Raw genomic sequence first — 13,287 nt, forward strand, 5'->3', positions numbered from 1 at the left:
ATGCCCCGTGTCAAACTGGTGATTAGATCTCTGAAGAGCAAGTAACCTTTTCTTAAATGTATGGGAACAGGTATTCTGTGCACTGTGCCATCAGAACATGCCCCAAATGGCTGCTATGTGGACTCCCAGAGCACTACCCCTCACATCAAAGCAGCATTCCCACCGAAGCAAGCTCTGGCCCTCAACCAAGTGAGTCTGAGTTCATCTCCCTCTTTTCCATTTTCTTCAGGGAGGAAGACCCTAACTAGAACTCAGTAAGCTGTTGGGGTGGGGGAGAGGGAGGAGGGTTTGGGGAAGCTGACACAGCTAGACTTTGTGGGACAGAGTACTAGAGTGATAGGGAAAGCACTGGAGATTTGCTAAGGGATCTCTTCAATTCTATGGCTGAGGACTGATCTGAAAAAGCATGAGAGGAAACTAATCATAACTGGGCAAAGAAGCACTGCAAAGTGGTAAGCCACACCATTCCCAGATCTCACACAGAGTTGGAGATAACTCACGTTCCCATCAGCTTTAATGCAAAAACCTTGTAACACACAGGGAATCAGGTAAAGTCCTCAGAAGAGTGTTATCTCAGCCATGGGACCACTTAGCCCCAGACTCAAGGCGGTTCTGGTCCAGTACTCATGACATTTGAGAACAACTCTTGAAAGAGAAATAGAATCCAAGTAACAACTATACCTTAGAATAAAGTCTAGAAAATGTAAAATAACAAAACTTAGCACCCAAAAATGTGGAGTCACAAAGTATGGCAAGTAATCACAAATTACCAGGCATAAAAAGGAGCAGGAGAAAATTCAACCAACAAAAGCAGATCCAGAAAATACAAAGATGATGGATGAAGTAGCATGTAAAGATGTTAAAAAGCAATTATAAATATATTCCATACATTCAAGGAATAAGAAGGAAACTTGAAGATGAGCTAAGAAAATAAAATTTGTTTACTTACTCTCAGAAAACAAGAGAGGGGACTACGGAAAGAGCAAAAATATTTGAAGATTCGTGGCCAGAACATTCCCAAATATGAGGAAAATAATAAAGCCCACAGATCTAAGAGGCTGAACGCACACCAAGCAGGGATGATAACAAAGAAAACCACAGCAAAAAAATACCTAGTCATCAAAATGCTGAAAACCAATGATAAAGAAAATCTTAAAGCAGTCTGAGAAAAAAAGGCAGAACAGAGAATAACAGCAGGTATCTCATCAGAAACCCTCAAAGCTGAAAGACAAGAAGCAACATCTTAAAGAATCAAACAAAAGACTGTCAACTTAGAATTCTATATCCAACAAAAACACTTCTGAATGAAAGTGAAATACTTTCAAGAAATAAGCTAAGGCAATTTGCACAGAAAACCTGAATCTCAAATGCTAAAGGTTTATGAGGCAGAGGAAAATTATAGCAGAGGGCACCAGGAATGGTAAATATGAATCACACAAAATATTTTTACCCTTATTTTGTAAATTAAAAGACAACTGTTTTAAAGCTAAAATAATGACAACAAATTGTGGCACTCATAGCATATTAGATGTATAGTGTATGATGACAGCAGCAATGACAGGAGAAAGGAAACAAACATTAAGAACTTTCCAACAGTAGCGATGTATTATTTGAAAGCAGGCTGTAATAAGATGTATAGGTAAACCTTAGAACAATTATTAAAGTAAAACAAAGAGGTGTAGTCAATCACCAACTATGAAGATAATATAGTCACAAAATGAATCCAAAAGTAATCATAAAAAGAGGAGAAAAGCAACATAAGACAGACAAAACAAATAGCAAGATGTCAGATTTAAACTCACCCATATTGATAACTACATTAAATGTAAACATTCTATTTTCAACAACCCAATGAAAAGGTAGACATTCTCTGAATGAAGTAAAAAACATGAGACCCAAATGTATGCTATCTACAAGTAAGCCACTTTAATATCAAATAATGCAAGTTAAAAGTAAAAGGACAGAAAAAGATAGGCAATGCTAACCAAAGCTAGAAGTCTATAGTAATATCACACAAAGCCGGTTTCAAAATAGGGAATATTACTAAGAATAAGGAAAGACATTTCATAATGATAAAAAAAAATCAATAAAATCTATAATCCTCTAGTCAGATTGACCAATACAATAAATTGAAAACAAATTATCAATATTGGGAATAAAAGGGGACATCATTATAGATTATACATATACTAAAGTTGGTAACTCAGATAAAACCAGTTTGTTGAAAGACACAAGTTAATTCTAAAATTTATATAGAACAGCTAAAATAATAATAGCCAACTGTGAAAGAGAACAAAATTGGAGGACTATCCTAACCTGATTTTAAGACTTAACTGTAAAGCTACAATAAAAAAGACAGTATGGTATCAGTGTAAGGACACACACATACCCACAGGAACAGAATACAATCCAGAAATAGAACCTCTCCTACATGGGCCATTTATTTTTTTTGGACAAAGATCCAAGGTAATTCAATGGGTAAAGGGTAATTTTAGCAATTCACACTAGAATTAGAGATGTGCGCGCGCGCGCGCACACACACATGAATCTTGACCCTTAGACCACAGTAAAAAATTACCTCGAAATGGGTCATAGACCTAAATATAAGACCTAAACCTATAATACCCTAGAAGAAAACAGAGAAAATTTTTTATGGCCTTAGGTTAGGCAAAATTTGTTAGATAAGACATAAAGGCACAGTTACAATAGAAAAAGTTCACTAAATATTTCATGAAAATTTTGCACTATGGTTCTTAAAAGATACTTAAGAAAATGAAAAGGCAAAGAAACTACTGGAAGAAAATATATGCAAAAACCTGTATTTGATGAAGGCCTTGTATCCAGCCTAAAGAATTATTCCAACTCAAGATGGAGGTACAGGTAAACATGCTTCGCCTCCATGCACAACTACAGCAAAAATTACAACTAGACTACAAAACAAACAACAGCCAGATTCGTCAGAAAATCAAGCTGTATGGAAGTCTGACAACCAAGGATTTAGAGAAGCCACACTCACCCAGACAGGCAGGAAGGGCAGAGATGCAGAGGTGTACAGATGCAGTGCAATGGGCAGTCCCACATTCATGAGTGGTGGATAAAAACTGGGAGGGATACTTTGGGAGCAAGTGATCCCAACCCTAGCCCAGACCACATAGCCCAGGATTCCACTGCCAGGAAGATAAATCCTCCTAACTTCTGGCTATAAAAACCAGTGGGGGTTGGGGCAGCAGAAGAAACTGCCAGATTTTCTGGAGATTCCTCTTAAAGGGCCTAAATGGACTTAGAACTTACATAGATCCACCCCTTCTGGGATTCGGCACCAGGGTAACAGCCGGAAGGGCCGAAGTGGCATACGGGGCATACGGGGTAACAGCCGAAGTGGCATAGGGGGAGAAGGGGAGAAAGTAAAGTGACTGGCAAGGGGGAGAGTGCCAGGAGATACCTCCCTTCCAGGCAATCTCCAGAGGCCAGGAAGTAGCACTGACTCCTCTCTGAGCCCTCCCCAACACAAATCTGCAAAGACGTGAAATGAGTTGCCCTGTCATGGCAACTACCTAAGGCTCTGCCCCACACAATTTACAGGTGCCTTTTCTACAATAAGCCATACTACTAAGATAGGGAGTCAAAGCAGCTCTACCTGATACATAAAAAAAGAAAAAGAAGGAGGCTGCTAAATTGAGGAGACAAAGAAATATGGCCCAAATGCAAGAATAGAACAAAACTCGAGGAAAAAAACTAAATAAAATGGAGATAAGCAACCTATCAGATGCAGAGTTCAAAACACTGGTTATTAGAAGGCTCAAAGAAATCATTGGGTACTGCAACAGCCTAAAAAAGATGCAGGCAGAAATGAAGGGTACATTAAGTGAAATAAAAATCTATTGGGAACCAATAGTGAAGGGGATGAAACCAAGATTCAAATCAACAATTTGGAACACAAGAAAAAAGCATTCAATCAGAACAGCATGAAGAAAAAGATATTTTTAAAAAAATGAGAATAGAATAAGGAGCCCCTGGGGCATCTCCAAACGTACGAACATCTGAATCACAGAGGAGCCAGAAGAAGAGGAAGAGCAAGAAACTGAAAACTTATTTGAAAAAAATAATAAAAGAAAACTTCCTTAATTTGGTGAAGAAAATAGACATACAAGTCCAGGAAGCACAGGGAATCCCAAACAAGTTGGATCCAAAGAGGCCCACACCAAGACACAATATAATTAAAATGCCAAAGACTAAAGATAAAGAGAGAATCTTAAAAGCTGCAAGAGAAAAGCAAAGAGCTACCAACAAAGGAGTTCCCATAAGATTGTCAGCTGATTTCTCAAAAGATGCTTTGCAGACTAGAAGGGACAGACAAGAAGGATTCAAAATGATCAAAGAGATGAAAAGCACAGACTTACAACCTACATTACTCTATCTAGCAAAGCTATCATTTAGAATTGAAGGGAGATAAAGTGCTTCCCAGACAAGGTAAAACTAAAAGGGTTCATCATCACCAAATCATTATTATATGAAATGTTAAAGAGAACTATACAACAAAAAAATCAGAACTATGAACATTAAAATGGAAACAAATGCACAACTATCAACAACTGAATCTAAAAAAACAAACTATGCAAACAAGCAGAACAGGAACAGAATCATAGACATGGAGATCATCTGGAGGGTTGTCAGCTGGGAGGAGGAGAATCAAGAGAAAAGGTGCAGGAATTAAGAAGTACAAATTGGTAGGTAAAAAGTAGGGGGACGTTAAGAACAGTATAGGAAATGGAGTAGCCAAAAAACTTATACACATGACCCATGGACATGAGCTAAGGGAGGAGACTGATGGAGGGAACGGGGGTACTGGGCAGAGGGGGGCAGAGGGGGAAAAATTGGGACAACTGTAATAGCATAATCAATAAAACATATTTAAAAACAAAAAAAGACTTAACTATCTAATTTGTTCCAGGGTCTCACATTCTTTTCTTTTTTGGGGTGGGGGGGGGGTGTCTCATTCTTCTGAGCCCTGGATATATGTATACATACAAAATCAATTTGGCAATTTTCTCCTATTAATCTGTCTCAGCCAGATTAACTTAGACCAGCCAGAAAAACTTAGAAGGATAGAAGGAAATTTCTTTTTCCTCCCTCACAGACGTATTTACAAGCCAAGGAATGCCAAGAATTGTCTGTAGCCCTCAGAAGTTAAGACAGCGTCATCGAACAGATTCTCTTTCAAATACTCCAGAAGGAACACACCCTGATGACACCATGACTTTAGGCTTCCAGCCTCCAGAACTGCGAGAGAATAAATTTTTGTTGCTTTGAAGCAAAAACAAACAAAAAACAAACAAACAAAAAAAAACTTCTTCCAACTCAGTAACTGATTTTCAACACGGGCAAAAAATATGAAAATACTCCAACAAAGGTACCCAATGAAGCATAAGCATATGAAAGGGTGCTCAGTATCACTGGTGGTCATGGAAATGCAAAGTGAAATCACAATGAGATAGAACTACACACCCAGTATAATGGCTAATATTAAAAAAACTGACAACAGAAGCAAAGGGTTGCTGGTTTGCTTCCCAGTCTAGGACACATGCCTGGGTTGAAGGCCAGGCCCCCAGTAGCGGGTACATGAGAGGCAACCGCACACTGATGTTTCTCTCTTTCTCTTTCTCCCTCCCTTCCCATCTCTAAAAATAAATAAATAAAATAAAATAAAAAGAGTTCCCTTAAAAAAAAAAAAAGAAAGGCTGACAAGTGCTGGTGAGGATGTGGAACAACTACCATTCTCACACTGCAGGTTTCCTAGCACTCTAAAAAAATAATTTTATAATTTCTTATAAAATTAAACATACATTTAACCATATTACCAGCAATCCCAATCTTAGGCAATTTACCCATGAGAAATGAAAATGTATACCTATACAAAGACACGTTATATAATGTTTATAAGCAGCTATTCACAATAGCCCCCAAATGGAAACAATCCAAATGTCTATTAACTGCTAATGGATTAAGTATGGAATATCCACAGTGGAATATTCCTTAGTAATAAAAAGGAATGTAATACTGATGTACAATAACTTTGATAAATTTCAAAAGCAGTATGCCAAGTGAAGAATGCAAGACAAAAAGAGATTACATCCTATGTATTTCCAATTACGTAGAACTCTAGATTCTTCTGCAAAACGTACAGTGACAGAATTCAGGAATGGGGTTAAGGGGACTGACTATAAAGGGGTATGAGCACTTCTTAGGGGTGAAGGAAATGTTCTATATTCTGATTATGATGGTAGATAAGAGATTGTATACGTTTGTTAGGATTCATCCAATCAGCCCTGGCTGGTGTGGCTCAGTGGACTGAGAACCAAAAGGTTGCTGGTTTGATTTCTGATCAGGGCACATGCCTGGGTTGTGGGCCAGGTCCCTAGTTGGGGGCGTGAGAGAGGCAGCCAATCAGTGTATCTCTCCCACACAACGATGTTTCTCTCCCTCCTTTCCCCGCTCTTTAAAAAAATAACAAATCTTTTAAAAAACTGTCAAATCATATACTTATATTGCTAAATTTTTGTTACAACTTATACCTCAATAAAGCTAATTTGAAAAAGTATTATATTTGTGATCCTGTATTACCTCCATGTTTCTCGGGAAAATCCTCTTGAAAACCATAAATCTCTCATTTCCTCAGCTTATTTCTAAGCCCTCAACATAATTCTATGAAGAGACTACATTTCTAGCACTTCCCCTTCCCCAATAATAAGGGGAGGGGGTGAAGTTTGGGGGCAGAGCAAACTACACTCATGGCTACTCAAGCCTCACCCCTTACCCTTTACCTAGGGAGTGCGAGACATCTCCCCATTTATTGAGGTTCTGGTACTTCCATTAGAAATACTTTTAGCTGATGTGTAAGTATATGGTCTCAGCAAGTACAATTTTATTTCAATTTTGAAGATTTTATTTATTTGTTTTTAGAAAGAGGAGAAGGGAGGAAGAGAGGGAGAGAAACATCAATGTGCAAGAGATACACTGTTTAGTTGCCTCCTGCACATCCCCCGACTGGGGATCTTGTCTGCAACCCAGGCATGTGCCCTGACTGGGAATTGAACTGACAACCTTTGGATTCACAGGCCCACACTCAAGTCCACTGAGCCACAGCAGCCAGGGCAACAGCTACGATTTTTAAAAAAAAATTTTATTTTTCATCTTGGTAAGAAGAAATACTCCCCACTTTTTGTAAATATTATTGTAAATGTGTACAGATTTGTGTATACATGTATCAAATAGGGTCAGAAAAGACCTAACCTTGGTTTTCCTTGTATAAGTAGTATCCATAAATTATTGCTGGGTATTCAGAAAAGTGAATAGCTCTTATAGATCCCAAATTTTCAAGTCACAGTCTATAACCCAACCCACTGACAGTCTCATTTTTAGAATTTCAGATTTTTATGTCCAACAAACCATATTTATACAGGGTTCATGGGGTAAATGGGACGTTGCTGGCAGATTTACTTACTTCAACCATTCCTTGATGGGGTCAAGAGAGGCTACAGGAATGGCGTTGATCATTGTCACTTTCTTGCTGTAGTCCTTGTAGACAATTACCATATCGAAGTTCTTCAGGTGAAACTGAACCCGCTCAAAGTGAATCAGCTCCACTTCATCCAATGTCACCACAAAAGGTGGCTGTCAAGGAAGAACTGGATCATTATCACATAAATATTCTTCCTAAGCACTGGCATTTTCAAATACTTTCAGACTCTAAATCACTACATAAAAAATAACTGGTTTTTTTTTTGGAAAAGAGTAACAGCAATACAACATATTAAGGAACCCCAATAAAATAATATGCGAGATCAAAATCTTCTCTCAAGAAGAATAAATTTAAGGAAACTATGTAAAGAAACTATGAAGAAAACTATTTAAAAAGGCTTTTAAAGAATCATTGTTCATTAAATTTTATATCTAAGATAAGTGAATATCAAAAGTGAAAATCATAAGAAATAACAAGAATCAAGTTCTCAAAATACTGACCTTTCTTTTTCCCTGATAATTTTCTTACTAAAAGGAGCTAAGAAATACTCACCCATTCTGTAGTATTTACTAGTGCACTACTAGTGGGCTGAAGGAGGCAGGTACTCCTATAGGGAGCTCCATTAAATCTGAAAGAGAGTAAGAAAAGAAACTTAAGACTAAACTCAATGCAAGAGAAACCAACGCTGCCACAACAAACTTACTTCCTTTTCTCATTCCCAACAACTCAGTATAGACTCAATTCTAGAGGATGCCTCTCAGCCTTGGCCACTTACCTCAGCCCTTAAAGTTTTAAGAGGAAACAGATATTTCAAATGTTATATTATATGAAAAAAGAAGAATAACTGATTTTTCTAAAAGGCAGACCAGGGAAACTTCAGGCCAAAAAAAAGATGTTACCCCAAGTCCCTAAAAGGCACTTCAAATTCCAGTTCTTCCTTAGTTAGAGCCTCTACTTTCTCAATGAAATTTTTAAAGGCAGTTTTCAGTTTGTGCCTCATTTCTCGTTCCATCTGTAAAAGAAAAAAAATTCCAGTTAATTATATCCATCACTTCACTTTTTAATAGTATATCTATTTAAAAAGGCTGAAGTGCTTTTGTAGTCATATCTCTGATACTAATGGGTATACCTAACTAAAGGCCACCGTACCATTAGCTGTAGAGCTGAGTCTAAAGCCTAAGTCTAATCCATAAATCACTGTACCACACCAGCTCAGAAGATATCTAAGTTATTCCGCAGACATATTCAGGGGTTGTTTACAAAATAAAACAATTACTGAGCTCAGATCTGGACCACATCCTACTTCACTACCTCACGAATAAAATACTAAATTTCACTGACCTGCTCAGCGTAGAGGTCATCTCGGTCATGCATATGCTGATGTTTCCCCAAGTCTGTGGTGATCTCTCCCACTTCCGTGTAAAACTGTACATCTGTGTGCCGCTTCTTCCCAAACATGATGGCATTCTGAGGGCATAAGGCAGAAAGAACAAAAAAAGTCAGAAGACTTTAGTCTACACACAGACAAGGAGGCAAGATAATAAACAAAATGTGAAAATATAAAAATGACAGGAGTTACGTAAAAATAGTTAAAACATTCCTGAAGTCACCATAAATTAGTGACATTTGGGAATGTGAAAGAGTGTAAGTTAAAAAAGTACTCCTACTTATTAGAATGAACTTTGGAGATTATGTTGGTAAAAAATGGTGTCTAAAGCAAAAACGTTCTATTTCAGAAAGAGTAATTTGGAGACTTTATATGTTTTCGTGGTCTTTATATCACACCGAAGGAACAAACATGCTTACCACCTCCTAGGTGTTAGGCACTGTGAACTTTATAAAAATTATCTTATTCAATCTTCTTAATGACCTTATGTGATCGGTGACAATTTCATCACTATTTTAAGAGGCTGACAGAAAGATCTTGCCCAAGATCACATAGCTGATAAGTAGGAAGGTATACCTTGAGGTGAAAGTGCAAGACAATAATCATTTCTCCATCACAGGGCTGGAACAATGCATGCTTGATGTTATTGTACAGAATGTCCACTTTGTCTCCTCGAACAGATGTGAAGCGGAAGCCTGGGGATGGGGGAGTGGAGGAAGCAGCTAATTACCAAGCAGCTCCATTAGATTGGCCAAAAGGCACTGCACCTTTCCTGACTTGAACAGGGTCAGAGGAAATGCCAGCATCTGTATAAAGCTTTCCTTCCAGTCTATCCATACAGCACCATAAACAGATCCCTCCCAACATTTCCTTCTCATACTGGATTGTCTGATCTGTTATTCCTAAAATGTGCCCTTGCTGACAAAGCCCAGGCACATGAGACATCATCCATACCATTGACATGGGCCTCCAGTGAACCTTGCATCCTTTTTTGGGCAATGTTTGGGCGAATGTACAAATCTTTCAGTTTGGGGTTACTCCGATTTAGATTGATCACCAGGGAGTCTTGTTTCACAATGCCCTAAGCAGAATGAAAATCAATGTGAATCTTCAAGAATGTGAATCAATGGGTATCTTTACACGTTCCCACAACCCATGTATCCTTTTGTAGAAAGGCACTTTGTCTACGTGCATGCTCACCTCTTTCTCTTTCTCTTCTGCTTCCCGAGTCTTATAACGCTTCTGTACTTCTTTTATAATTCGGAAAGCATTCTGAAGGTTCAAGGCTGGTACTGTCTGTTCTCCGGGTGCCTTCATATTTGAAGCTCGGTATGTACTATAGAAAAGGGGAAGCATTTATGTAAGTTTCTTCATCAGGCTAAGTAACCTGCACTCGTTACTATATTTACAACTGGCTTAATATTTTTAGAAAAAGTACCATTGACTGGTGAGTGGGACAATGTCTGGAAAGCTAAATAAATAAATAAACAAACAAACAAACAAACGGTCTCTTTCCCTTTCTTCTCTCTTAAACAGAGGATGTTTTGAATCGCTAATCCATTGGATGGGACAATCACACTTATTTTTCAAATCTGGCACAACCTTCCAAATTATCCCATTCTGCACCAGAAGGAAACAGACTCCAATCTGGCACGTATTTCCTTGAAATTCTATTGCAAAATATGTGTAGTAAGTATAAAATATTTTCATGAGGATTCTATATATTTTTTGGTAAATTAGTTTTAGAAGTTTATTTTTTAACCTTTTATTTTTCAATTACAATTTCAATTCAATACAATATTGTATTACTTTCAGATGTATACCCCAGCAATTAGCTATTGTATAAATTACTAAGTCATCATCTCGAGAAATCTTATACCCATCTCAGGAGGACTCTGAATTATGTTTCATTCTCAAGATAGTACAAAGCATGGTGATCCTAAACGAGTGCCACTGAGGGGTGCTTTGCCATTCAGTAGGTGGGGAGGACAAAGCACAGAGAATGAAATGTTGCTGAGAGTGCTACCCTAGCCAGCAGGGATCTGGGGATGGTTGTTTTCTTGGGGACTCACATTTCCTTGACAAAAGTGGCTTCTGGGTTGGGAAAAATGTTGCCCTCATTCCTGCCCAGAGCACTGCCTGGGCAATAGAAGTTAATTCGCAAGTAAGTATAATCTCCTTCCACTGACATACTTATATTCTGTGGAAGAGAAAAAAAAGCATTAAAATAAACAAATAAACAGGATCATTTTGATAAAAATTAGGATGCTAAAATTAGGAGTTACAAGCTGACTGCTAAATCTAGCCTGTAAACTTTAACCTAAATCTAATAACCACCTGCAACCTGTATGGTTTTGCAAACCAATGTCACCCTAATAAATTCAGTCAATCAATCTAATTATATATTCAGCGTATCTTCTTACATGACCAAATATGCTTCCAAAAGAATCGCGAGTTCCCCAAGTACTTTATGACATGTATTACAGGTTAAAAAATGCTTAAAAAGAAGTTCAAGGAAAGAGAGAAAAAGCATGTTTCTAGACTAGATCATTCAATCTTCTACTACGATGAAAGCTGCAAAGAAGGAAAATGATAGCAGGAAAAAAGTGAGAAGGGTAGAGTCTGAAGGAGTAGAGTGGGACAGAGCATTTAGATATAACAATAATCTATTTTAAGAAACTGTTTGTAGGAAACCTAATTCAATGTTAGTACCTTGATCGTGGCAATGTGAAAAGGTGTTGCTATGCCAAACACGGGCATTATTACAGTCTCATATTTCTTATCAATATAGATCTTCATTTCTCGAATATGTGGTTCCTTAGGCATCAAAGATGGGTTTTTGTAGGACACATTAGATTTGCGAGCTCTGGAGTGAGGATAAAAAATTTTTATGAGAAATTTCTGCAAATTACATATAATCCTGAGACAACCTGACTGCTCAATGCAAAATCTTACTTCTGAATCTGCTGTTCTCCTTTCTGTTCAGTCAATCGCCTCTTTGCTTCCTCATTGAGTTGAGCTGCTAGTTCTTTTTGGTGTGCTCTTCGCTTCTCTTCTGCAGTCATCTCATTCTAGAGAAGAAAAAAACCCAAACTATCATAACATGTGAACCATATGACAGATAAAAGATCAATGTAGTTTAAAACAGTAAACTCACTCGTGTTCTTTCAGTAAGTAATGCTGTCCGAGAGCCTCTTCCCAACAGGTCCTCGGCCTCATCTTTCTCCTCTTCCTCTTCTTCTTCATCCTCATTCTATGGGGAAAAAGCCATAATCAGAAAGTTGTATTTTAATTTTTCAACCAATATTGTTTATCTTCTTCACTGTATCCAAACTTCCTATATCATGCATTTATTCTCTTCCTACCTTTAGAAAAATGCCCACATTCTTTACTTTCTTCTTCACAGAAGTGAGAACAGTGGCTGGGCCATCCTAGAAAAAAGGGAGAAGTCAGATACCTACAAGAACATTTAAATGAAACCCTCTCACCTTTCAACGTAGTATGTACCTGGGCAACGCTATGAACCTCTGGATACTATTATCTTTGATTAAAAATAAATACAGTTCTTAGGTCCCAACCTTTCAGTAGGAACTGTAAGTTCAGAGGGAACATTGGGTTAATGATTACGAATACAGGCCTGATCTGAAACCTGGCTCAATTACTATGTAGCTGTGTAATATTTGACAAGTTACTTAAACTTCTCTGTGACTCAGTTTCTTTTTCTGTAGATGAGGGTAAGATTATGTATTGAATACAGTTATTCTAAGGATTCAATAAATTAATGCATCAAAATGCTTATTAGCTTATAAGAACGATGAAATATTTGCTGTTACCATCACCACCACCACCATCATCGTCATCAAGAGCCACTTCTGGCTAAGTGGAACAAACCAGTCACAGAAGACCACAAATATTCAGAACTGAAAAATCCTTAGAGACAGAAAGTAGTTTAGTCATGTCTAGCCCTAGAGGACTTAGGGGGGAAATGGGGAATGACTGCTAATGGGTGCAGGGTTTCCTTTCTGAGGTGAAAATGTTCTAAAATTAGATTGTGGTGATGACTGAACAATGTGACTATAATAAAAATTACTAGACTGTACACTTTTAGTAGGTGGATTATATGGTATATAAATTGAAGCTCAATAAAGCTATTATTTAAAAAAATCAGTTCCGCTCTGCCTGGTGTGGCTCAGTGGACTGAGCGTCAAAACCTGCAAAGCAAGCGGTCACTGGTTTGATAGCCAGTCAGGGCACAGGCCTGGGTTGGTGGCAAGGTCCCCAGTAGGGGGCATGAGAGAGGCAACCACACATTGATGTTTCTCTCCCTCTCATTCTCCCTCCATTCCCCCCCCTCTAAAAAATAAACAGATAGAGATTAATC

At 37.9% G+C, this 13,287-nt stretch overlaps 1 protein-coding gene across 1 annotated transcript in view; it reads right to left on the reverse strand.

The window, feature by feature from the left end:
* SUPT16H (SPT16 homolog, facilitates chromatin remodeling subunit) overlaps positions 1-13,287 on the reverse strand; it is a 41,400-nt gene that overhangs the window by 2,921 nt on the left and 25,192 nt on the right. The window contains exons 11-22 of the mRNA XM_054575263.1: positions 12,272-12,337; positions 12,064-12,159; positions 11,862-11,977; positions 11,619-11,772; positions 10,979-11,106; positions 10,107-10,242; positions 9,861-9,987; positions 9,483-9,601; positions 8,861-8,986; positions 8,419-8,531; positions 8,072-8,147; positions 7,502-7,671 (exon numbers count right to left, since the gene is read on the reverse strand). Of these exons, the coding sequence (XP_054431238.1) occupies positions 7,502-7,671; positions 8,072-8,147; positions 8,419-8,531; positions 8,861-8,986; positions 9,483-9,601; positions 9,861-9,987; positions 10,107-10,242; positions 10,979-11,106; positions 11,619-11,772; positions 11,862-11,977; positions 12,064-12,159; positions 12,272-12,337 (1,427 nt within the window). The remainder of the gene's footprint in view (positions 1-7,501; positions 7,672-8,071; positions 8,148-8,418; positions 8,532-8,860; positions 8,987-9,482; positions 9,602-9,860; positions 9,988-10,106; positions 10,243-10,978; positions 11,107-11,618; positions 11,773-11,861; positions 11,978-12,063; positions 12,160-12,271; positions 12,338-13,287) is intronic.

Source organism: Pteronotus mesoamericanus, unplaced genomic scaffold (assembly GCF_021234165.1).
Source record: "Pteronotus mesoamericanus isolate MK-2021 breed Mesoamerican mustached bat unplaced genomic scaffold, CSHL_Meso_final contig_272, whole genome shotgun sequence".
Lineage (NCBI taxonomy): Eukaryota > Metazoa > Chordata > Mammalia > Chiroptera > Mormoopidae > Pteronotus > Pteronotus mesoamericanus.